Genomic DNA, 25,295 nt, shown 5'->3' with positions numbered 1-25,295 from the left:
CTTGTACTCCAGTCTTCTCGATATAGAGGCCAGGGTTCCATTGGCTCTCATGATTATTTTCTGAAACAGATTGTGACATGTTAAAAGATCTATGCATTTGAACACCCACGTCTATTTGGCATCCACTGTATTTAGCTTCATACCATCTAGAAAGTCCCCAAATCTGTCCTTTCATGGTCCAAAATAGATAACCTAACACTTGCCTATATTGAACTCCATGTGTTTCCCCCATTCACTTCATCTGTCAACATCCCTTTCTACTTTGATGCTATCCTGTGGACATGCCACCTAATTTTGTGACATCAGGCAATTTTTATGTATAACTTTCTTATGACATTATCCAAGTCGTTAATAATGTGAATAATCAAGGCCCTAACACAGATCCTTGTGGAAGACTACTGGTCAGACCCTGCTATTTGAGTATCTACCCATCATCCCTATTTTCTGTCACCTGTCATTCAACCAGTTTCCTAGCCATGTCAGTAATTTGCCCTCAATTCCATTACCTGAGTTACCAGTGTGTTATGTGGGACTTTATCAAATGCCTTCTTGGAGCCCACATAAATAACATTCAAATACATTTCCTTATCCACTACCTTAGTCATCGCCTCAAAACATTCAATGAGGGTTGTCATGTGTGACCTACCTGTCATGAATCTATGCTGGCCCACCCTGATTAACTGAAAATTTTCAAGGTTTTCAGTTACTCTGTCCTTCTAATAGATTCTAGCAATTTCCCCACCGCACTTATTGGGTAAACTGATCAGTAATTCCTTGGTTTTCCTCTTTCGCCCTTCTTAAAACGTGGAGTGAACATGAACAATTTTCCAACCCAGACAATTCCTGTATCTAAGGAATTCTGAAAGATTATAATTTAGGGATCTACAATGTGCTCCCCCTGCTTCATTTAACACTGCACACAGGTGCACATGCAAATCCACACACGCAAGCACACACACACCATGCGTGCGCGCACACACACAATGCACACACGTGCACACACACACACAATGCACACACACACACAATGCACACACAGTGCACACACACACACAATGCACACACAGTGCACACACACACACACACACACACACAATGCACACAGGTGTGATAAACACATACATATCCATTGATTTAGATTCTGCCTGTACACCTCTCCATTTTCCATTCATGAGGCCCATGGTGTGACCACATGGGGGCTGGTAGATTGACACACTGCATGTTCCTGGGCTAAGCTTTCTCCGAGTTCCTCGGAAGCTTTAGCCTGAGCCCTGAGGGACCCAGTTTTTGTGTGTCATCATGAGGATACACACCTGAGCACTTGCCAACCTGACTGCGCTTCCCACAATTTAGATTAGATTAGATTAGATTAGATTAGATTAGATTACTTACAGTGTGGAAACAGGCCCTTCGGCCCAACAAGTCCACACCGCCCCGCCGAAGCGTAACCCACCCATACCCGTACATCTACATTTACCCCTTACCTAACACTATGGGCAATTTAGCATGGCCAATTCACCTGGCCTGCACATCTTTGGACTGTGGGAGGAAACCGGAGCACCCGGAGGAAACCCACGCAGACACGGGGAGAACGTGCAAACTCCACACAGTCAGTCGCCTGAGGCGGGAATTGAACCCGGGTCTCAGGCGCTGTGAGGCAGCAGTGCTAACCACTGTGCCACCGTGCCGCCCACCAGGGCTTTTCTGCAGCCAAATCCATTTGTCAGTATTTTGGCTCCATTCCCAAGTCTCTCTGTACCAATGCATCCAGATGCTACACTGAAAAGATACCAAGTGTAAAGCTAGGCCTTGCTGACCTTCAGTTCAGCTGTGAACACCATTCCTGTGTTTTTCAGTTCTCAGAGCTTCGAAATAGAGAGATTTATTGAGTATACTTCTGACTGCTCTCCCTGTGGCTGGTGAACTGTTATATTGGTATTCAGATCCTGCCCGCAGTGCAGCTGTGTATGTGGCATAATGGATGCATTTTCACATCACAATTAATCCCGAGCTCTCTCTTTGACTAAGATAACATTACAGCAGTTATTACACAAGGCTGTGTTTGAATGAAGGTGGAGAGGGTGAAAATGATTAATCTGTCTGGGCAAGCTATGACCCACTGCAGGACAACTGGGGCTTGGACCTTTGGGTACAGAAGCAGGGACCTGATTGCTGAAGACAGTGGACTGATTGGAGTAAGAACCCTGCTCATCTGATTAATGTCCATTAAATTGCAATTCAGTATTTATCAAAGCCTTTAACAGTAGACTCACGAGGCGTTTTATGTGTTGTGCATGGGGTTTGGGAGGGGCATGGCATTTAATGAACAGAAACTAGAGGGCAGGAGAAGGGGTTCACTACTGGAGGGGGCAACACTGTGAGAAATTATGGGTAGAAACCTTTACATTGGTTGGACCCTGTACATTAGGAATACCACCTGCCGGGGCATCGTGAAGGCTGACTGAGGTGGGGGTTGGCAGTGACTGAGTAATGATCAGCCAGCGCCAGTGTTGCACTAGGGGCACATGAGCATTATCCATTCCGATGTGGGTTGCTCAAGCGTGTAGGAGTATCACAGCAGGCAGAGCAGCACTCTGGACAAACGGGCAGAAGTGCACAAAGATGTGCCAGGAGACCAGGCTACCCAGCAGGTGGAATAATTCAGCAGTTGTCAGTGTGCCAGTATGTCAAATCACTGTGCCCATCCTGAGAAAGATGTGACAGGTTGGTGGCAGAGCTCAGTCTTGTAGCACGTCCATGGGAATCTGAAGCTAATGGCTCAGAAAACCATCCAGGCCCTGAGTTCCTACATTTCACCCTCAATCCAGGGGCCAACAGGAGACACTTGCAGCATTTCTCAGTCAGACACTCATTCCTACATTTAGATAATGGCAGATGCTCGGCTCAGTAAGTTCAGCCAAGAAATCAAGTTCAGAACAAATGTGGACAGACAGGCCAAGAGAGTCCGGGTGGTCTGTGAAGGTCCCATGCACAATGGTTGCAGTGGGTTTCTGGACACTTGGACATACCAGAGAGTTCTGCAGGATGTCAGAGTCATAGCAGCTGCCAAGATGATGGGTGCACACCTCCAGGAAGTGGTACGGGTGATCACAGATCATCTGGACATCAATAGAATGGAACTCCTTCTTTCTGATGAACTCTGGTGCTCTCAGTGATCCTCTCAATACAACCTGTGTACTGGGGGATCCCAGCTACATTTCCAAATCCTATTGGCCAGGCTGCAACACTGTGCTCCGCATTGGATATAAAATAATCTGGTGTGATCTTGAACAGATGGATGGATCGATCGCTGCCTGGAAGTATCTGTAGATGCACAACAGAGACATTACATACAGGTAAGATAAGAGAGTCAAGAGATACAATAATAGAAGAGTCTGTGACGTTTAGAGAGGTATATTAGCGTGGACAGATGATGGGCTAACAAACAGACGGCTGAGTTGTGAAAAGGGGGACATTTTCAGGATGCCAGCCTGTAACTAGTGGAGTGCCAAAGGGATCAGTGCTGGGGCCACGGTAATTTACAATCAATATTAATGATATAGATGAGGATACGGCATGTACTTCTGCCAAGTTTGCAGATGACACAAAAATAAGTGGGAAGGCAAGTGCTGAAGGTGACAGAGTCTGCAGAGGGGTACAGACAGGTTAAATAATTGAGCAAAAACTCGGCAAATGGGATGCAGTGTGGGAAAATGTGAGGTTTGCACTTTGGCAGGGAGAATAAAAGAGCTGAATATTAGTTAAATGAAAAAAGACTGCAGAAAACTATAGAACAGATGGAGCAAATGACTGCAGATGCTGAAATCTGTACTGAAAAACAAAAAATGCTAGAAATCACAACGGGTCAGGCAGTGTTTGTGGAGAGAGAGAGCAAGCTAACGATGAAGAGTCATCTGGACCCAAAACATTAGCTTGCTGTCTCTCCGTGAATGCTGCCTGACCTGCACTTTTTGTTTTCTGTATAAAATGGAGGAGTTCGGGAATCTTCATCCATGAATCACAGAAGCTGAAATCCAAATTCAGTGGATAGTGTGGAGGGCAAATGACCTTTATTTCAAAGGGAGTGGAGACTAAAAGTAGGGAGGCTTCGTTAAAACTCTAGAAGTCACTACTCAGACTGGAGAGCTTTGAAGAGCTTTGGGGCCTTGATCTAAGAAAAGAAATGTTGGCATTGGAGGCGGTCCAGAGGAAGTTCATTAGGGCTGATCACTGGTATGGTGGGATTGTCTTATGAGGAGAGATTGAGTACATTGGGTCTGTACTTTAGTGGAATTTAGAACAATGAAAAATGACCATTTTGAAACATACAAAATTGTTGGGGGATTTGACAGGATAGATATGGAGAGGTTGTTTCTCCTTCTGGGACGGTCTAGCACCAGAGGGCACTGTCTCAGAATAACGGACTGCATATTTAAGGCAGCAATGGGGAGGAATCCCTTCTCTCAGAGAGTAATGCATCTGTGGAATTCTTTATCGCAGAGGGCTATCGAGGCTGGGTCAGTGAAATTATGCAAAGCTGAACTCGACAGATTTTTAATCGGTGAGGGAATCAAGGGTTATAGGTAAAAGGCAGAAGAGTGTAATTAAGGATCAGAACAGCCATAATTGGCATGATTAAGTGTTTTGTTGGTTTCAATGTCATTCAACTTCTTGTCTAACAACAGAACAGAGACAATGGGCTAAATGGTCTATTTCTGCTCTGAAATGACCAGCCGATCTCTGGAAGGAGCCAGTAACATCAACATTCAAAGCAGCTGTCACCTTCCCAGCCACTGAGAGAAGATGGCCTTCCATTCCAGCATCTGGCCAATTCCATCACAGTCTCCCACAGCCCATGGGGCTCTGTCTGACACAGTGTCCCTAGACCCATGGGGCTCTGTCTGACACAGTGTCTCAAGGCCCATGGAGCTCTGTCTGACACAGTGTCTCGAGGCCCATGGAGCTCTGTCTGATGCAGTGTCTCGAGGCCCATGGAGCTCTGTCTGACACAGTGTCCCAAGGCCCATGGAGCTCTGTCTGACACAGTGTCCCAAGGCCCATGGGGCTCTGTCTGACACAGTGTCCTACGGCCCATGGGGCTCTGTCTGACACAGTGTCCCAAGGCCCATGGAGCTCTGTCTGACACAGTGTCCCAAGGCCCATGGAGCTCTGTCTGACACAGTGTCTCGAGGCCCATGGAGCTCTGTCTGACACAGTGTCCCAAGGCCCATGGGGCTCTGTCTGACACAGTGTCCCAAGGCCCATGGAGCTCTGTCTGACACAGTGTCTCGAGGCCCATGGAGCTCTGTCTGACACAGTGTCCCAAGGCCCATGGAGCTCTGTCTGACACAGTGTCCCAAGGCCCATGGAGCTCTGTCTGACACAGTGTCCCAAGGCCCAAGGAGCTCTGTCTGACACAGTGTCCATGGCCCATGGGGCTCTGTCTGACACAGTGTCCCAAGGCCCATGGAGCTCTGTCTGACACAGTGTCCATGGCCCATGGGGCTCTGTCTGACACAGTGTCCCAAGGCCCAAGGAGCTCTGTCTGACACAGTGTCCCAAGGCCCATGGAGCTCTGTCTGACACAGTGTCCCTAGACCCATGGAGCTCTGTCTGACACAGTGTCCCAAGGCCCATGGAGCTCTGTCTGACACAGTGTCCCAAGGCCCATGGAGCTCTGTCTGACACAGTGTCACAAGGAGAAAGTGAGGACTGCAGATACTGGAGATCAGAGCTTAAAAATGTGTTGCTGGAAAAGTGTAGCAGGTCAGGCAGCATCAAAGGAACAGGAGAATCGACGTTTAGGGCATAAGCCCTTCTTCAGGAATGAGGAGTCTGCTTACGTCCGAAACGTCGATTCTCCTGTTCCTTTGATGCTGCCTGACCTGCTACACTTTTCCAGCAACACATTTTTAAACAGTGTCCCAAGGTCCACAGAGCTCTGTCTGACATAGTGTCCCAAGGCCTATTGAGCTCTGTCTGTCACAGTGTGTGTTGACACTGAGCCTCACATCTCCCCAGGAATTGAAGCCATGTGAACATAAAGAGGAGAAGGCCATTCAGTCCAAAGAGCCTAGACTACCATTCAGAATGATTAAGGCTTATCGAACACTTCAGTGTTTTTCATCCATCGCAACCCCGTACACCATTGGTAATCAGACTATCTACTCAAAGACTAAGCTTAAACAGCTCTCTATTGTAGAAATTTCCAAAGGTTCAAATCCCTCTGTGTAAAACAAATTCTCCTCACGTCAGACCTAAGATGTATTCCTCTTATTTTTAAGTTATGCCTCTTGGTTTCATAGAATCATAGAATCCTTACAGTGCTGATAGAGGTCATTCAGCTCATTGAGTCTGCACCAATGCAGTCAGATGAGCAGATTAGTGAAAGGTTGAATTTAACATTGATAAGTGTGAGGTGATGCGTTTTGAAGGAAGGAACAAGACAAGGGAGTACTCAATGAATAGCAGGACAGTAGGAAGCTCAGAGGAACAGAGGGAGTCAGGATGCTGCTCTATGGATCCCCAAAGGCAGTAGGACAGATCAATAAGGGAGTTAAGAAGGCATAATGGATACTTGCCTTTATCAGTTGTTCTATAGATTAGAAAAGCAAGGAGGTTATGTTGGAGCTGTACAGCTGTTAAGGTGAAAGGCAGGAGGTTTTGGGAAGATTTAAGGAAAAATGCTTTCATTAAGAGTGTGGAGGGGGTCTGGAAGGCACTGCCTAGGAGGGCAGTTGAACCTCACAGCCTTACAAAGTAGTTGGAGGAGATGATGCCTCAGTGATATTATTGCTGCACTGTTAATCCAGAGACTCAGGTAACGTTCTGGGGGCCTTGGTTCAAATCCCACTATGGCAGATGTTGGAATTTGAAATCAATAATAATCTGGAATCAAGAGTCCAATGATTGTTGGTTGTCAGGAAAAAAACATCTGGTTCGCTAATTTCCTTTAGGAAGGAAACTACCATCCTTACCTGGTCTGGCCTATATGTGACTCCAGGCCCACAGCAATGTTGGTGACTCTTAACAATTAGGGATGGGGCAATAAATGTTGGCCTGGTCAGTGATGCCCTCGTCCTGTGAATGCATTAAAAAAAAAGGATGAGCACTTGAAATGTCATAACATTCAAGGCTATGGGCCTGGTGCTGGAAAGTGAGTCTAGTGCAGATTTAGAGTAGTTTCTGTTGGTATAGACATGATGGGCCAAAGGGCCTCTTGCCTCCTGTAAAATTTGATGACTCCCACACACACTAGTTACTCATCCTTCATTGCTTTACTGCTCAATTGGTTTGCCCATACTCTAAGCAAATTGGAGTCACCAATGATTACTGTGTTGTCCATGTTACATGTTTCTCTCATCTTCTGACTAACACTGTGTCCCGCACTACCTCACTATTTGGATGGCCTATAAGTAACTCGAACCAATGTCTGCTGCCCCTTGTTGTTTCTTAGTTCATCCCATGATGGAGTTGATACTTTGTTCATCTGATCTGGATCCTCCCTAATGCTTCCTACTATGCTGATCCTATCCTTTATTATTAGCACAGCTCCATCTCCTTTTCCTTCTTTGCCTGCTCTTCCTGAATATCGAATATTCCTGAGCAGGGGGCAACAAACTGTGTTCCCTCCTACGGACCACAGTCATCCTGCAGCTGCAGCTCGATGCGTTTTGGCCTCTGCAGTGGCTGGCTGCCGCTCTGCTATTACCATTGGCCTTGTTCGTCCTGTATCTGCAATCACTGTTTCAAGGCAACCACCGCGTGAGTAATATCACACATGAGCTGTCCTGTAAATGACCTATGATGGGAACATAAGGAGCAAGATCTCAGAACAGTCAGTGGCAGCGTGTCGTGCAGATGAGGGCTGAGCACACTCCGCCAGACAGTGAGACAATGCTGCACCTCGATAATGAGGGCCATCTCGCCATCATTCATTCTGCTTCAGCCTCAGTATGGGCATCACACTGGCAAAGGTGATACTGCGACCAAGTGACCAACATGTTACATCAAAACGGGAATGCCCTCTGACCCCCTTCACGTTCCAGTCCTCCAACGCCCATTTCACCTCTCACTGCATTCCCTCGAGACCATTATAATAGGTACAGACCAGAGGATGAAGTAATAGCCTCTTCCCATAGCATATTGGAAGCTTCTCAGGTTATGGCTTGCCTTTTGCCAGCATTTCTCTCATCTAAAGTCATCACTGCTGACTTCTGCATCATTGAAATACCAGATTTCAGTTTGTAAGCACTGCCTGCAGGTCTCCTTTGACCAGCAATTGAACCCAAAACACATTCACTACACGCATTGCAAATTATTGAAAATTAAATGCAGCCGGAATTTGCAAGCGCGTACTTTGTGTATCTGTCCCTTGATGTCCTAATGCCGAGCAGAGGGTTCAGTGCTTCAATGCCCATCAAACTGACACTGACACCACCCACCCTGGGTAAACTGTTGCAGTTAATGAAGGGAAGGTGTGGGCAGTGAACACAGAGCACAGTGGCCCCTGTCAGCATTGGGCTCTGTCTCGTCACCAGGTAAACCACCCCCCCCCCCCCCCCCCCATATCTAACACCTTCAAAGTCTACATCCTTTTTTACCATGCACTATCTAACATTTCCACTCCTTCACCCTTACAGAGTGGAGACCTAACACTCTCTTCCTTGCCCCCTGAGCCCTGCTGGTGGTGATGGTCATTGCCAATACTGCCAACTCCTGCTCCCACCAGCCTACCATGTCCTCTGATGCTGATCAGCATATCCTGCCCCAATACTTTACGTTCCCCTGCATCACCAGCCTGGTCCCTACCTCAACACATACCTCTGCTTACCCCCCTCCCCCCATCTAGACCATTTCAATCCCTGTTGGTATTGAGCTCATACAACACTCACCATCCCTCCCACCCAACTCAACAGTCAGTGCATGAAGCTCCCCCTCTCCCCCAGGACTGTATTTGCTCCAGACCTCTTAGAGACTTTGATGAACAGCCCTGAAACATGAGTGACCCAGATCAGAGTCTTTACAATTCTTCTCACGGCTTGTGATAGCCCGAGAGGACGGACTGCTGCCCACGAGTTGGACTATGTTCGGACATATCCCCAATCATGAGGGGGCCAATCAGGCGCCTGATCCTGGCCAAGCACTGGGATTGTGTGTTAACTGTCCCCGTCACTGACCCCCTGACGAACCATGGCTCCCTTTGACTGGGCTGATGACTAGCCCCCCCCACACAGGTTTCCCAATCAGCCATTTGGTTGAATACACATGCAGTGTGTTTGCGCTGGCCAATGCTGGAGGTGTTGGAATGGTGCTTTAAAGCAAGACAAACCTGTCTGTGTATCTGTGCAGAAAAAAACATCAGTATGGTAGGATTGGTGGCCTTGGGGCTGCAGCTGAAGCACCACCACACTAACAAATATGGAACAGCACAGCATGGCAAGGCATGGCTGCTGGGAGCAGGGACATCATCATGAAGAGCATGGTAACCAAGAGAGCAAGCAAGCAGTCCTGAGATAGTCATAGAGAGGTACAGCACAGAAACAGATCCTTCCATCCAACTCATACATGCCAACCAGATATCTTAACCTAATCTTAGTCCCATTTGCTAGCATTTGGCCCATATCCCTCTAACCCTTCCTGTTCATATACCCATCCAGATGCCTTATAAATGCTGTAATTGTACCAGCCTCCACCACTTCCTCTGGCAGCTCATTCCACACATGCATCACCCTCTGCGTGAAAAGGTTTCCCCTTAGGTCCCTTTTAAATCTTTCCCTTCTCACCCTAAACCTATGCCATCTAATACTGGACTCCCCCACCCCAGGAAAATGACCTTGTCTATTTACCCTATTCGTTCCCCTCATGATTTTATAAACCTCTATAAGGTCACCCCCTCAACCTCCGACACTCCAGGGAAAACAGCCCCAGCCTATTCAGCCTCTCCCTGTAGCTCAAACCTTCAAATGATCTAGAAGAGGGCACTGTTGGGATGATCAGCAAGTTTGCAGATGACACACAGATTGGTGGAGTAGCGGAAAGCATAAGGGACCGTCAAAGAATACAGGAGGATATAGATAGACTGGAGAGTTGTGCGGAAAAGAGCCAGATGGCTTTCAATCCAGAGAAATGTGAGGTGATGCATTTAGGCAAGTCTAATTCTATAGCAAATTATACAATGAATGGAAGAGCCTTGGGAAAAGTTGATGGGCAGAGAGATCTGGGAGTGCAGGTCCATTTTACCCTGAAGGTTACTGCACAGGTGGATAGAGTGGTCAAGAAGGCATATAGTATGCTTGCCTTCATTGGACAGGGTATTGAGTGTATGAGCTAAAATATAAGAGCTAAACTATAAGAGTTAAAATTGTACAAGACATTGGTTTGGCTGCATTTAGAATACTGTGTACAATTCTGGTCGTCACATTACCAAAAGGATGTGGCCGCTTTGGAGAGGGTGCAGAGAAGGTTTACGAGGATGTTGCCTGGTATGGAAGGTGCTAGCTATGAAGAGAGGTTGAGTAGGTTAGGTTTATTTTCACTAGAAAAAAGGAGATTGGTGGGGGATCTGACTGAGATTTACAAAATCATGAAGGGTATATATAGACAGGGCGGATAGAGATAAGCTTTTTCCCATGGTGAAGGATTCAATAACAAGAGGTCACGCTTTCCAAGTGAGAGGTGGAAAGTTTAAGAGGGAGACATGTGGCAAGTACTTCACACAGAAGATGGTGGGTGTTTGGAATGCGTTGCCAGCAGAGGTGGGAGAGGCAGGCACGTTAGATTCACTTAAGATGCGTCTGGACAGATGCATGAGGAGGTGGGGAGCAGAGAGATACAGACGCTTAGGAATTGACCGACAGGTTTAGACAGTATATTTGGATTGGCTCAGGCTTGGAGGGCCGAAGGGCCTGTTCCTGGGCTGTAAATTTTCTTTGTTGTTTATTTTTTTTGTTTAACCCTGGCAACATCTGTGTCAATCTTTTCTGAACCCTTTCAAGTTTCACAACATGTTTCCGATAGGAGGGAGGCCAGATTGCACACAATATTCCAAAAGTGGCCGAACCCATGTTGTATTGTTGAGTCTGTGAGCCGGGGGCGTGTCGGTATGTACAAGCCCCTTGCAGCAGCATTTCAATGCTAGTTGCTGATGTCACCTGCAACACAACCCTGTACCTGTGTCAGAGATGTAAGATGAGGATGCTGAGGATCCTGGCAGAAGTCAGTGTCTGTGGGCAGGGAGTGCATGCAGCTGGTGTTCATGGATCAGCCCCGAGGTATGGGGGGCAAGAAAATAGCAGAAAACCAGCACACAGGTGCAGCAGGTAATCAGGAAAGCTCATGGAATGTTGGCCCTTATTTAAAGGGAGTTGGAATGTAAGAGTAGGGAAGTTTTACTGCAACTATACAAGGTGAGACCACATCTGGAATACTGTGAGCAGTTTTGGTTCCCTTATTTATTTTATTGGACGCTTCACTTGGATAATCCCTGGTATGGACAGATTGTTTTATGATTAAATGTTACGCAGGTTAGGACTGTACTCATTGAGTTTAAAGAATGGGAGGAAATCTCATCAAAACATAGAGGATTCTTAACAGGCTTGGTACGTTAAATGGATGAGGATGTTTCTCCAGATGAGAGAGTCTAGGACTGGAAGGCATAGTCTCAGAATAAAAGGACACCAATTTAAAATGGTTGAGATTTTTTGGATCACCATGCCACAGAGCTGTGGGGGCAGAGTCCCCATGTGTACTTCAAGCTGAGATAGTTTGAGTCTTGATCAGTTGGGAATCAAGGATTATTGGAAAGGGCAGAAAAGTGGACATGAGGAATGTCAGATCGGAGATGATCATATTGATTGGCAGAGCAGGCTCAGGGGCTGAATAACCTGTACCCAGTCCTGTTTCTTATGGCCTTCTGCTGTTTTGTGCTGACCAGCATAGGAACTGTTCACAGACTGTGGTGAGCTGAAATCAGTACATACCTACACACATGATTGTATTATTAGTTTTCAGTTTTCTCATGAGAGATGGTAGGTTGGAAAGCTGCAAATTAATGAGATGTGATATACATCAATGTGGCTATTAATGAGCAATAGACCCCTTAATAGCCCGACAAATCTGTTAGAATTCTTGAGGAAGTAACAAGACATAGCAGAGTCAATGGTGTGATCTGTTTGGATTTCCAGAAGGCTTTTGACAAGTTGCCACACAGGCGACAGTTAAATAAGGTCAGAGCCCATGGCAAGGTTCTGGTATAGATTGAGAATTGGCTGACTGGCAGAAGGCAATGAGTGGTGATAAAGGAGTCTTTTTCAGGATGTCAGCCAATGACTCATTCTGCAGAGATCACGGTTGGGACCATAGTCAGCATGGACTAGTTGGACCGAAGGGTCTGTTTTTGTGCTGTATGACTCAATGATCCGATCAATGTTATACCAATATACATTAATGATCTGGATGAAAGAACTGAGCGCATTGTTGCTAAGTTTGCAGATGACACAAAGATAGTGGAGGGACAGGTAGTGTTGAGGAGGTGGGAGGCTGCAGAAGAACCTTGACAAGCTAGGGAAGTGGGCAAGGAAATGGCAGATGGAATTCAAGGTGGGAAAGTGTGAGTTCATGCATTTTGGTAGAAAGAATAGAGGTGTAGACTATTTTCTAAATGGGGAAAGGCTTTGAAATGTACAGCACAAAGTGACTTGCCAGTCTTAGTTCAGAATTCTCTTAAGATTAACATGTCGGTTCAGTTGGCAGTTAGGAAGGCAAATGCAATGTGGGCACTCATTTCAAGAGGGCTCGAATACAAGAGCAAAGATGTACTGAGACTGTATAAGGGTCTGCTCAGACTGCATTTGGAATATTGTCAGCAGTTTTGGGTCCTGTATCCTGTGGGAAAAATGTGCTGGTGTTGGAGAGGAGCCAGAGGATGTTTAAAAGATTGATCCTGGGGATGAAGAGCTTGTCATATGAGGAGCAGTTGAGGACTTTGGGTCTGTACTCCATGGAATTTAGAAGGATGAGGGGGGCATCTAGTTGAAATGTACAGAATACCGAGAGGCCTGGATAGAGAGACTGTGGAGAAGATGTTTCCACTGGGAGGAGACACAGTCTCCCGAGGCACAGACTGAAAGTGAAAGGTTGACTCTTTAGAACTGAGATGAGGAGGAGATTCTTTAGCCAGTGGGTGGTTAATCTATGGAACTCATTGCCATAGAGAGCTGTGGAAGACAAGTGATGGACGACATTTAGAACATAGAACATTACAGAACAGTACAGACCCTGTGAAACCAATCTGAAGCCCATCGATCCTACACTATTCCATGTGTTTATCCAATGATCATTTAAATGCCCTTAAAGTTGGTGAGTATACTACTGTTGCAGGCAGTGCGTTCCACACCCCTACTACTCTCTGAGGAAAGAAACTACCTCTGACATCTGTCCTATATCTATCTTCCCTCAATTTAAGGATATGTCCCCTCATGCTATACATCACCATCTGAGGGAAAAGGCTCTCACTATCCACCCTATCTAACCCTCTGATTATCTTATATGTCTCAATTAGTCACCTTTCAACCTCCTTCTCTCTAATGAAAACAGCCTCAAGTCCCTCGGCCTTTCCTCATTAGACCTTCCCTCCATTACCAGGCAACATCCCAGTAAATCTCCTCTGTACCCTTTCCAAAGCTTCCACATCCTTCCTATAATGCAGTCCCCAGAACTGTATGCAATATTTAAGATAGAGGTAGATAGGTTCTTGATCAGTAAGGATTATGCAGACAAGGCAGGACAATGAGGTTGAAAAACTTAACAGACATGATCAAGTGGTTGAGCAGACCCACTGGGCCAAATTCTACTCCTGTATCTTATGGTCTGTTGTCTAAAACATCAGGCCCTGGTGAGAATTTCACCTCAACATCCTGAACTCACTTAAAAGGTCCCATGAATTATTACCAATGATGAGGTAGGTCTCACCGGACAGCTTGTGTGATTCTGCCACATTTCTCCCCATAGCCCACATCATTGAGGCCTCTACAACGTTCCATCATGGTCTCCACTAGGCTGGCTTACCAGATTTAATTGAATTCAGATTTCAAATGGATTCCCAAGTGCAGTCATCTGTAACCATAAGACAAGAAATATTAACAAGACTAGCTCAGCATCCCAGTGTCTACCCATACCAACTCCACTCCTAGTGTCAGTTTGTACCCAGCTCTATGCTCCTGCATTGGCCTTTATCAAGCACTAATCCCAGTGTCGGGATGTACCCAGCTCCATTTCCACACTGATTGATTGTCTATTTCCAGCTTCATTTCCCTAAATCTGTTTTTAACCAGAACAATCATCTGTTTCCAATTCTCTTCCTGATGCCATCTATTTCCAGCAACGTTAACCTGTAACAAGCTTGTCCTCGGGATCCCATTTGTCCTTAGCCTAGAGTAAGGCTCTCTCACTCCCTTCATTACTGTGATACTTCCGATTGGCACTTACACAATGGCTCTCATGTAATAAAACACTCCAGGTCAATTAAAGACTTCTCTGTTCGACCGTACTCTGCTGTCGTCAGATTAACCTCAAGAGTTAGATCATTGTTAGTATTTTCATATCCCTTTATGTCTTTCATCAGAGCTAGGCTGTCTGAAGCCAACTTTCTGCAACAGGAGACTGTTGTAGCTGGCTGCAATTCTGCACAGTCTGTCGAGATACATAACTCTTCCAACAAATCTGTCTGTTCACTGCTGTCTCGTTTGAGTCTGAAAGCTGCACTTGTTCCTTTGATTCTCTTTGTACCTAACTCTGTTCCTGAGAGTTTCTTTAGATAGTTTTGCACGTAGGATAACAAGCCAACTAACCCTGCAGAATGCTTCTCTCTGCTTTATTCTGTTGTTTTGTTTTATCCATTGGTTTTCTTTTATTCATTCAAGTGGGTGTCACTGGCTAGGCCAATATTTATTGCTGATCCCTAATTGGCAAAAGGGCACTCAAGAGTCAATGACATGTAGGCATAAGGGCATGTACATGATAAGGGCAGCACTTTAGTCAACGACATGTACATGATAAGGGCAGCACTTTAGTGAACCAGACAGGCTTTTCAGAAAATCAACAACAGTTTCATGGTCAATCATTTTGAATGAATTCAAATTCCACCAAATGCCATGGAGGATTCTGGGTAATCCAAGATGGAGGGTGGGAAAAATTTCTGGCTGTTACAGGCTGCTCCTTTTTTGAGGTATTTTCGGTGCTGGAGGTGATTTCCTTGAATTCCAGGAGCAGCAATTACTGTTTTATATGTTGTTGCATTGTTTTGGAACTTCGGAGAAAAAATAAGTTAAAACAATGGCACTATTAAAAGGGAGAGAAATAGACAAAGGCAACACATGGTGAAGCTAGTGCAGGAGACAGAGAGAGAAAGAAACCCACACTGCTAACTGACACAGCAGTGAACCTGCACAGTTACTGCCTTTGCTGTTTAAATTCATGTATTACTGGACGTCAGAGTGCATCTGGGAAAATTAACAAACAGCAAAATTCACAACCGATCTTGGAGGAACCTGTTTGGGAGAAGTCATACCACAGAGACAGATAAGTGGATAGGTTTAATTGTAGCTTTGCTGTAAATCCACAATAGTGAGTAGAGTGGGTTCTTTCTTGATTATGTGTTTTATTAAGATATGTCTCTTGATTAAACTTAAAAATATAAGCCATAAGTATTAAATTAACTTTGGAGCAGTGTATGTAGAGGAATAAGATGGGGCTATTTTCTGGGTCTGCAGATTGGAAGAAGCAAAAATGGCCCTTAGTAGAATGATATGCTCTTGTTGGATGTGGGAGTTTAGGGAGAGTTTATGTGTTACTGAGATTATATCTGCAATAAATGCCGTTGGTTGCGAATCCTATCAGATTGAATGGAACGGTTGGAGCGATAGTTAGAGGCAGTGAGGAATTTACAAGAGCAAGAGGGTGTGATGGAAGGCAGTTATAGGAAGGGAGAAAAGTCACAGATACAGTCACATAATTGGGTTAACTCCAGGAAAGGAAAGAAAGGTAGGCAGGTAGTGCAGGAGTCTCCTGTGGCTATCCCCATTTCAAACAGGTATGGTGTTTTGGAAAATGTAGGGGGTGATGGATTCTCAGGGGAACGTAGCACAAACAGCCAAGTTTCTGGTATTGAGACTGGCTCAAATACAATTAGGTATATGTTGGGTTCCAAGAGATCAATTGTGTAAGGGGACTCTCTAGTCCAAGGCACAGACAGATGTTTCTGTGGCCAGCAGAGAAAAAGCAGAATGGTGTGTTGCTTCCCTGGTGCCAGGGTCAAGGATGCCTCAGAGAGGGTGCAGAATGTTCTCACGGGGAAGAGGGGCCAGCAGGAGGTCATTGTCCACATTGGAACCAACAGCATAGGAAGGGGAAAGGGTGAGATTCTGAAGGGAGAATTAGGCAGGAATTTAAAAAGAAGGGCCTGGAGAATAGTAATATCTGGACTACGAGCTAGTGAGGGCAGGATTAGGAGGATAGAGCAGATGAATGCATGGCTGAGGAGCTGGTGTATGGGAGAAGGATCCACATTTTTGGATCATTGCAATCTCTTTTGCAGTAGAAGTGACCTGTACAAGAAATGCAGATTGCACCTGAATTGGGAGGGGACTAATATACTGCCGGGGGATTTGCTAGAGCTGCTCGGGAGGATTTAAACTAGTAAGGTTAGGTGGGGGGAGGGCACAGGGAGATAGTGAGGAAAGAGATCAATCTGACACTGGTACAGTTGAGAACAGAAGCGAGTCAAACAGTCTGGACAGGCAGAGACAAAGCAAAGAACAAAGTAGGACTGATAAATTAAACTGCATTTATTTAAAGATTAGCGTGGTGCTGGAAAAGCACAGCAGGTCAGGCAGTATCCGAGGAGCAGGAAAATCGACATTTCGGACAAAAACCCTTCATCATTCCTATTGAAGGGCTTTTGTCCGAAATGTCAATTTTCTTGCTCCTGGGATACTGCCTGACCTGCTGTGCTTTTCCAGCATCACTCTAATCTTGACTCTAATCTCCAGCATCTGCAATACTCGCTTTCACCTGTATTTATTTCAATGCAAGAGGCCTAACAGGGAAGGCAGATGAACTCAGGGCATGGTTAGGAACATGGGACTGAGATATCATAGCAATTACAGAGACGGGGCTCAGGGATGGGCAGGACTGGCAGCTTAATGTTCCAGGATACAAATGCTACAGGAAGGATAGAAAGGGAGGCAAGAGAGGAGGGGGAATGGTTTTTTGAATAGGGATAGCATTACAGCTGTGCTGAGGGAGCTAAAAATTAAAAATCACACAACACCAGGTTATAGTCCAACAAGTTTATTTGGAAGCACTAGCTTTCAGAGCGCTGCTCCCTCATCAGGTGGGTGTGGAGTATATGATCATAAGACACAGAATTTATAGCAGAAGTTTACAGTGTGATGTAACTGAAATTATATATTGAGAAAGACCTGGATTGTTTAAGTCTCTCATCTTTTAGAGTGAACATGTTGGTTTCAGTTCTATCATATGTAAATCGCAGAACATTTAGAAGTTACACTCTCAAGTGAGCTTTAACAATTGGTGTCATGTCGGCCCAGATAATGTATTGAAGGAGTGAGCTGCCCTGTGTGAGACTGTCTGTGCCACAATGGACAGACTGATTCTAATCTAAAAAATGGACTTGCAGAATTACATTTTACTTTGTGCAAAAACTACATGAATCCATGTATGATTCTGTAAATCCATTTTTTAGATCTGTACATCCAGTCCAACACCGGCATCTCCAAATCAGTACTGAGGGAGGATATTCCCGGAAATACATTCAGGGAAGTTATTTGGGTGAACTTAAAAAAAAAAGGAAGGGATGATCACCTTATTGGGATTGTATTATAGACCCCTAATAGTCAGAGGGAAATTGAGAAACAAATTTGTACAGAGATCTCTGTTATCTGTAAGAATCATAGGGTGGTTATGGTAGGGGATTTTAACTTTCCAAACATAGACTGGGACTGCCATAGTGTTAAGGGTTTAGATGGAGAGGAATTTTTTAAGTGCGTACAAGAAAAGTTTCTGAGTCAGTATGCGTTTAGCAAGGTTAGATCTCATGGAATACAGAGAGAACTAGGTATTTGGATACAGAACTGAATCAAAGGTAGACGACAGAGGGTGGTGGTGGAGGGTTGTTTTTCAGGCTGGAGGCCTGTGACCAGTGGAGTGCCACAAGGATCGGTGCTGGGTCCACTACTTTTCATCATTTATATAAATGATTTGGATGTGAGCATAAAAGGTATAGTTAGTAAGTTTGCACTTGACACCAAAATTGGAGGTGTAGTGGACAGAGAAGAAGGTTACGTTGGATTACAATGGGATCTTGATCAGATGGGCCAATGGGCTGAGAAGTGGCAGATGGAGTTTAATTTAGATAAATGTGAGGTGTTGCATTTTGGGAAAGCAAATCTTAGCAGGACTTATACACTTAATGGTAAGGTCCAAGGGAGTGTTGCTGAACAAAGAGACCTTGGAGTACAGGTAGAAAGTGGAGTCGCAAGTAGATAGGATAGTGAAGAAGGCGTTTGGTATGCTTTCCTTTATTGGTCAGAGTATTGAGTACAGGAGTTGGGAGGTCATGTTGCGGCTGTACAGGACATTGGTTAGGCCACTTTTGGAATATTACATGCAATTCTGGTCTCCTTCCTATCGGAAGGATGTTGTGAAACTTAAGAGTTCAGAAAAGATTTACAAGGATGTTGCCAGGATTGGAGGGTTTGAGCGAAATGGAGGGGCTGAACAGGCTGGGGCTGTTTTCCCTGGAGTGTCGGAGGCTGAGGGGTGACCTTAGAGAGGTTTATAAAATCATGAAGGACATAGATAGCGTAAAGAGACAAGGTCTTTTCCCTGCGGTGGGTGAGTCCAGAACTAGAGGGCATAGGTTTAGGGTGAGAGGGGAAAGATATAAAAGAGACCTGAGGGACAATGTTTCATGCAGAGGGTGGTACGTGTATGGAATGAGCTTCCAGAGGAAGTGGTGGAGGCTGGTACGATTGCAACATTTAAAAGGCATCTAGGTGGGTATATGAATAGGAAGGGTTTGGAGGGATATGGGCCAGTTGCTGGCAGGTAGGACTAGATTGGGTTGGGATATCTGGTCGGCATGGACGAATTGTACCAAAGGGTCTGTTTCTGTGCTGTACGTCTCTATGACTCTATTTGAACCTGGGTTGCAGATTATTACCAGAGTCTCTGGATTAATAGACCATTGATAATACCACCAAGTTATGAATTAACCCTTGTTAAAATAAACTAACTTAAAGTAACACTTTGTTATGAATTATTGAATCCCATTTATGGCTTATTTTTAAGTTCAGGTGTTGTTTGAGTTGATTCCGTCTCATCACATTGCTCTTTTGTTTCAGTAACAATCTTGGTTAGTCTGTGTAAATGCTCATAGTTGATCACTATCGTTGAAACAGTGGAGGCACTGAAGGATTGGCCAAGTTTTTACCTCAAACCACTCCCCCCGCCCACCCCTGGCTGGCTTCGGGAAGTTGGGGCTGGGGTCATTCCCAAAAGAGGCAGCCTGCTGTACTGTGAGGAAGCAGGTTGGCCTGAAAGTGAGAGGAGTTATTTTTCCTCAGATGAAGTCAGACACATCTCTGGAACCGACAAGAGTAGGATTTTGATGCCTACAACCGGCTGCTGCCATCACCCTTTTCCTAGATTGGATCTAGGGTTTTTTGTAATAACAAGACATAAGCTAGCCATCCACAAAATCTACAAAGGCCATTTATTTCCAAGACAGTGTACACTACTTCTTCCAAAGCAGAAGCTACTAAAGGAAATAATTGCAGCCCCATCACTTAGAATTATCAAGATACATGTTTGCATTTTTTGAATTTAAAATTTTCCTGGTCAGGATATCTGTATAAATGTTGGTGCAGACCGGACATTAGACTGTGATGTTGCACAGCTACCAGGATTCTTACCCAGTGGCAATGAGGCAACGTTGCTGAAGGAGACTTGGTGAGTTGGTACAGTGACATTGGAGCTGGAACACACTGCTGCCACCTTGTGGAAGAAGCGAAAGGAGCTGACAACCGGTTTAAATCTTCCAGAATGGAACAAATTTGATTTGAAATGCTCAGTGATGAATAAAAATAAATTGATCAATTTATTTTTTGGCCTGTTTCACTTCATTCTCCTTTGCTGTTCCATCATACCATTAACATATATTGCTGCCCCTGGTATACTCAATAATAAGCACTGCCATGTCAAACCCTGAATATCCATTAGTGCCCCAGCCATACTGATGCTCTACATTATTTCACTGTCACACTTTCAATATCCATTACTGCCCACAGTGCACTCCCAATATCCATTAGACCTCTGCTACACTCAGTATCCCAATCACTGAGTGTACTTAAGACCGAGCTGGATCGGTTGATTCGTAAGGCGATCAAAGATTAAGAGAAGGCTGGAGCATTGGGTTGAGAAACATCCCAGGAGAAAGTGAGGACTGCAGATGCTGGAGATCAGAGCTGAAAATGTGTTGCTGGAAAAGCGCAGCAGGTCAGGCAGCGTCCAAGGAGCAGGAGAATCGACGTTTTGGGCATGAGCCCTTCTTCAGGAATTCAGGCTGAATCAACCGATCCAGCTCGGTCTTAAGTACACTCAGTGATTTGGATACTGAGTGTAGCAGAGGTCTAATGGATATTGGGAGTGCACTGTGGGCAGTAATGGATATTGAAAGTGTGACAGTGAAATAATGTAGAGCATCAGTATGGCTGGGGCACTAATGGATATTCAGGGTTTGACATGGCAGTGCTTATTATTGAGTATACTAGGGGCAGCAATATATCTTAATGGTATGATGGAACAGCAAAGGAGAATGAAGTGAAACAGGCCAAAAAAAAATTGATCAATTGGGCGTCCACCGTTTATTCATCACTGAGCATTTCAAATCAAATTTCAGGCCAACCTGCTTCCTCACAGTGCAGCAGGCTGCTTCTTTTGGGAATGACCCCAGTCCCAACTTCCTGAAGGGCTCATGGCCGAAACGTCGATTCTCCTGCTCCTTGGATGCTGCCTGACCCGCTGCGCTTTTGAGAAACATCCCAGCCATGATTGAATGATGGAGCAGACTCCATGGGCCAAAAGGTCTAATTCTGCTTCTAACATCTCATGGCCTTTCTCCTTGTCAAGTTGTTCCAATACAGCTATGCACAGGTATCTACCCAGCAATGTGAAAAATGTCCAGGTATGTATGTCCAACAAAAAAGAGAATAAATCTGAGTTGGCTAATTATTGCCCTAACATTTTATTTTTAATCATCAACAAAATAATGGAAGAAACTATCAACACTAACAAATGGCACATACACAGGAATAACTTGCTCACGGAGTGGGACCATTCGGCACAGCCATTTTGGCCTGTTTGGCGCAGCCTGTTTAATAATTCTATTATTATGTTGATTTTTGTTGATGAGTACCGTATATCAGCGCCAAAATAGTTCTGCACCTAAATGGGTCTGCAGCAAAATAGGCTGCGCCGAAAGGTCACGCCAAATTGCTCGTGCCAAAATGGCTGCGCCGAATGGTCCTAAATCCATTTGCTCACTGCCTTGTTTGTATTCTGCCACTCAGCTCCTGATTTCATTACAGCATTGGTTCAAACATGGTCAAAAAAGCTGAATTCCAGAGGTGAAATGAGAGTGACCAAAATGACGTCTGGGCAGATTTGACTGAGTGTTGAATCATATATCCCTAGTAAACTAAGTGGTAATCAAGGGGAAAATCCTCCCTTGATTGGAGTCCTACCTCGCATAAAGTAAGGGGATTATGGCTGTTGTTGGTCAATCATCTCGGTTCCAGGATATTGCTATATGAGTTCCTCAGGATAAAAGTCCTTGGCCCATCCATTTTCATCTGCTTCTTCAATGTCCTTCACTTCATTATAAAGTCAACAACGGTGATGTTCACGAATGATTGCACAATATTGAGTGCTTTTCGTAACTCCTCAGAGATGAAGAAGCTCATGTTCATTAACAACAAGATCTGGCCAACATCCACTTTGGAGCTGATAAGTGACATAACATTTGTGCCACACAAATGCTAGAAAGTGACCATCTCTAATGAGAGAGAATTGAATCATCTCTCTAAGCTCTGAGACAGCATCAACACCAAATCCTCCACTATCAAGGAGACACATTGTCTCTAAGCTGCATGGCTGTTGGGAAGCTCCAAGCAAGTCATTCGACATGTTGATGTATGGCTGCATTGCTGTGCACAGACCTCACAGCAACCAGAGAAATTGCAGGGAACCTTGCCTGGGGTTAGCATTGAGCTGAAACTCAACTTGGCCATCCATATAAATACAGTGACTACAAGAGTATGCCCAAGGTGTGAAGAGATGTGCCTTTAAGAGAGATTTGTCCTGTCCAATTTATCTTGAAGAACAATGTTGTCAAAGGTGTCAGAGGTGTCTGATTCATGGAAGTCAGAGTGAATAGCTTAGGTTTTTAAAAAAAAATTAAGCAAAAGGAGCATGAGTGGGTGGAATCAGGCTCACACAGTCCGAGGATTTTAGTTTTGCTTTCAGTTGTTGAAGTTGAAGCTGGCTGTTGAAACTGCTAGGCACAGTTCTGTCTCTGCTGTAGCTGAAAGTTTGAGTTCTGTCACTGCTGCTAGAGTGAGAAGACAGCACATGAGATTGAAACTGTTTTGCTAAATTGTCTTTTCCAAGGTGTTTATGGGTGTATTGGAACAGTTGATAAGTAGTAGTTAAATGGCATAGTATTGTTAAGTATTTCGCTAGATTTAAGATTGTTTGTATTTTGACTGTGGTGTAAGAATAAACTGTGTTTTGCTTCAAGCCTAGTGATTTCACCTGATGAAGGAGCACAGCTCTGAAAGCTTGTGATTTCAAATAAAACTGTTGGACAACAACTTGCTGTTGCATGGCCTCCAACATTATGCACCCTAGTCCAACACTGGCACCTCCACATCAAGCATAGTAGTTTGAACAATCAAATCACATCTGGAACACGTAACTTGCCTCTAAATAAGATAAAAGTTAGGGTCCAGACTTTCATCTTGGTATGTTTTGAGGTGGTTTGGTCTGGTCCATAGTTAAGGTAACTCACCTCCTGACTCCCCAAAGCCTGTCCACCATCTACAAGGCACAGGTCAGGAGGGTGATGGAATACTCCCCACTTGCCCTGGATGGGGGCAGTCTCCAACAACAATCAAGAAGCTTGACACCATTCAGGGCAAAGCAATGTGCTTGATTGCTATTCCCTTCACCACTTTTCATGTTCAGTGCCTTCACCACCAATGCATAGTGATAGAAGTGTGAATCACCCATTAATGCACTGCAGATAAAACCTTCCAAACCTGTGATCTTTACAAAATAGCTGAGCAAGAGCAGTAGATACATGGGAACACAACTACCTGCAAGTTCCCCTCCAAGCCACCCACCCATCCTGACTTGGAACTAATTATCGCTGTTTGCATTGTTGCTGGGTCAAAGTCCTGGAATAACCCCACGTCCTCCCATAATGTTGTGATGTCCCTATGACTCCAAGGACTGCGGAAATTCACCAACACCTTCCCACAGACACATAGGGATGGGTGATAAATGTTGGCCCAACCAATGGTACCCACACCCTGTGAAAGATTTAAAAAACTGTGAAGTTTTATAGAATTGATTTTCATTCTGTTTTGACATTGTGTAAGAAACGAACGTAACTATCCAGACTCAGTGGGTGATGTTCTGATAGGTTGGAGACTAATAATAGTTTGATCAAGTTTAAATGTGTTCCTTTTCTTTCTTCTTAGTGAAGATGATGCTGTAACAATGTACAAGACAGCAACCTTCCTGAATATGACTGGGCCTGGCTATGTTTGGCTTGTTGGGGAAAGAGAGATATCTGGCAGGGCCATGCAGCATGTTCCAGAAGGTGAGGCAGTAAGATGGCTGAATAACAATTCTGAAATCTGTGCTCTTTAATGTTCCCCCAATACAACATCCAAACATTTCAGCTGGATCACATCCCCCATAAAACAGTGACTCTCCATTCTGATATACTCCTCACTGTACCAGTCTGGTGTATCCTACACCCCTCACACCCTACACACCATAAGATTACTGCCATAAACTATATACTCCTCACTGTAGGTCTTTGGTACACCCCACATCCCTCACTGTAACACTCCTATATATCCCACAGCCCACTCTGTGACACTGTTGTATACCCCACACCTCTGACAGTCATCCTGAGATATCAAACACTCCTCACTGTAACACTCTAATTGTACTACACACCCCTCACTGTAACACTCTGGTATACCCCATACCCCTCACTCTAACACTGATACACATCCCTCACTGTAACATTTTGATATACCACACACACCTCACTGTAACACTCTAGTCCACCCAAACTACATTGTCTCTCTCATACACTATACACTCCTCACTGTAATTCTTTGACAGACCCCATATGCCTCACTGTAACATTCTGACATACTCCTCACCTCTCACTATAACACTCTGATAAACCTCATACCCTCCCACTATAACACTCTGATGTACCCCACAGCCCTCTCTGTGACACTTTGATAAACCCCACAGCCCTCACTGTAATATACCCCAAACCCCTCACTGGAACACACTGGTATACCCCACATCCCTCACTGGAACACACTGATATACCCCACACCCTTCACTGGAACACACTGGTATGCTTCAAACCCCATAGTGTTTCCTTCATAAACTATACACTCCTCACTGTAACTCTTCAATAGACCTCACACCCCTTACTGTAACACTCTGATATACTCCACACCCCTTATGTAACTCTCTGATATACTCCACACACTTCACTGTGATATACCTAACATCCCTTACTGTCACACTTTGATAGATTCCACATTCTTCACTGTAACACTCTGTTATACCCTTCATCCCTCACTGTAACACTCTGTTATACCCCACACCACATTGTGTTACTCTCATAAACTATACACTCTTCACTGTAACTCTTCAATATACCCTATACCCTCACTGTAACACTCTGATATAGCCCACACCCCTCACTGTGACACTCTCATAAATCCACATTCTTCACTATAACACTCTCGTATACCCATCACCTTTCACTGTAATATTCTGATAGATGCTATATCCCTCACTGTGATGGTGTGATATTCTCCACACCCCTCACTGGAATACTGTGATTATATTCCACACCCCTCACCGTGACACCCTGACACACCCAACACCAGTCA

The 25,295-nt window shown here is 44.8% G+C and overlaps 1 protein-coding gene across 7 annotated transcripts in view; it reads left to right on the top strand.

Annotated features, from left to right (window-relative positions):
* LOC140469619 (glutamate receptor ionotropic, NMDA 1) overlaps window positions 1–25,295 on the top strand; it is a 177,533-nt gene that overhangs the window by 83,327 nt on the left and 68,911 nt on the right. For all 7 annotated transcript variants that reach the window (XM_072566301.1, XM_072566302.1, XM_072566297.1 and 4 more), the window contains one exon: window positions 23,844–23,965. In XM_072566301.1, coding sequence (XP_072422402.1) covers window positions 23,844–23,965 — 122 coding nt within the window. The remainder of the gene's footprint in view (window positions 1–23,843; window positions 23,966–25,295) is intronic.

The sequence above is a fragment of the Chiloscyllium punctatum genome, chromosome 49 (assembly GCF_047496795.1).
Source record: "Chiloscyllium punctatum isolate Juve2018m chromosome 49, sChiPun1.3, whole genome shotgun sequence".
In the NCBI taxonomy this organism is placed as follows: domain Eukaryota; kingdom Metazoa; phylum Chordata; class Chondrichthyes; order Orectolobiformes; family Hemiscylliidae; genus Chiloscyllium; species Chiloscyllium punctatum.
The sequence above is the reverse complement of the archived record's forward strand: the minus strand, read 5'-3'. Positions and strand labels throughout refer to the sequence as shown.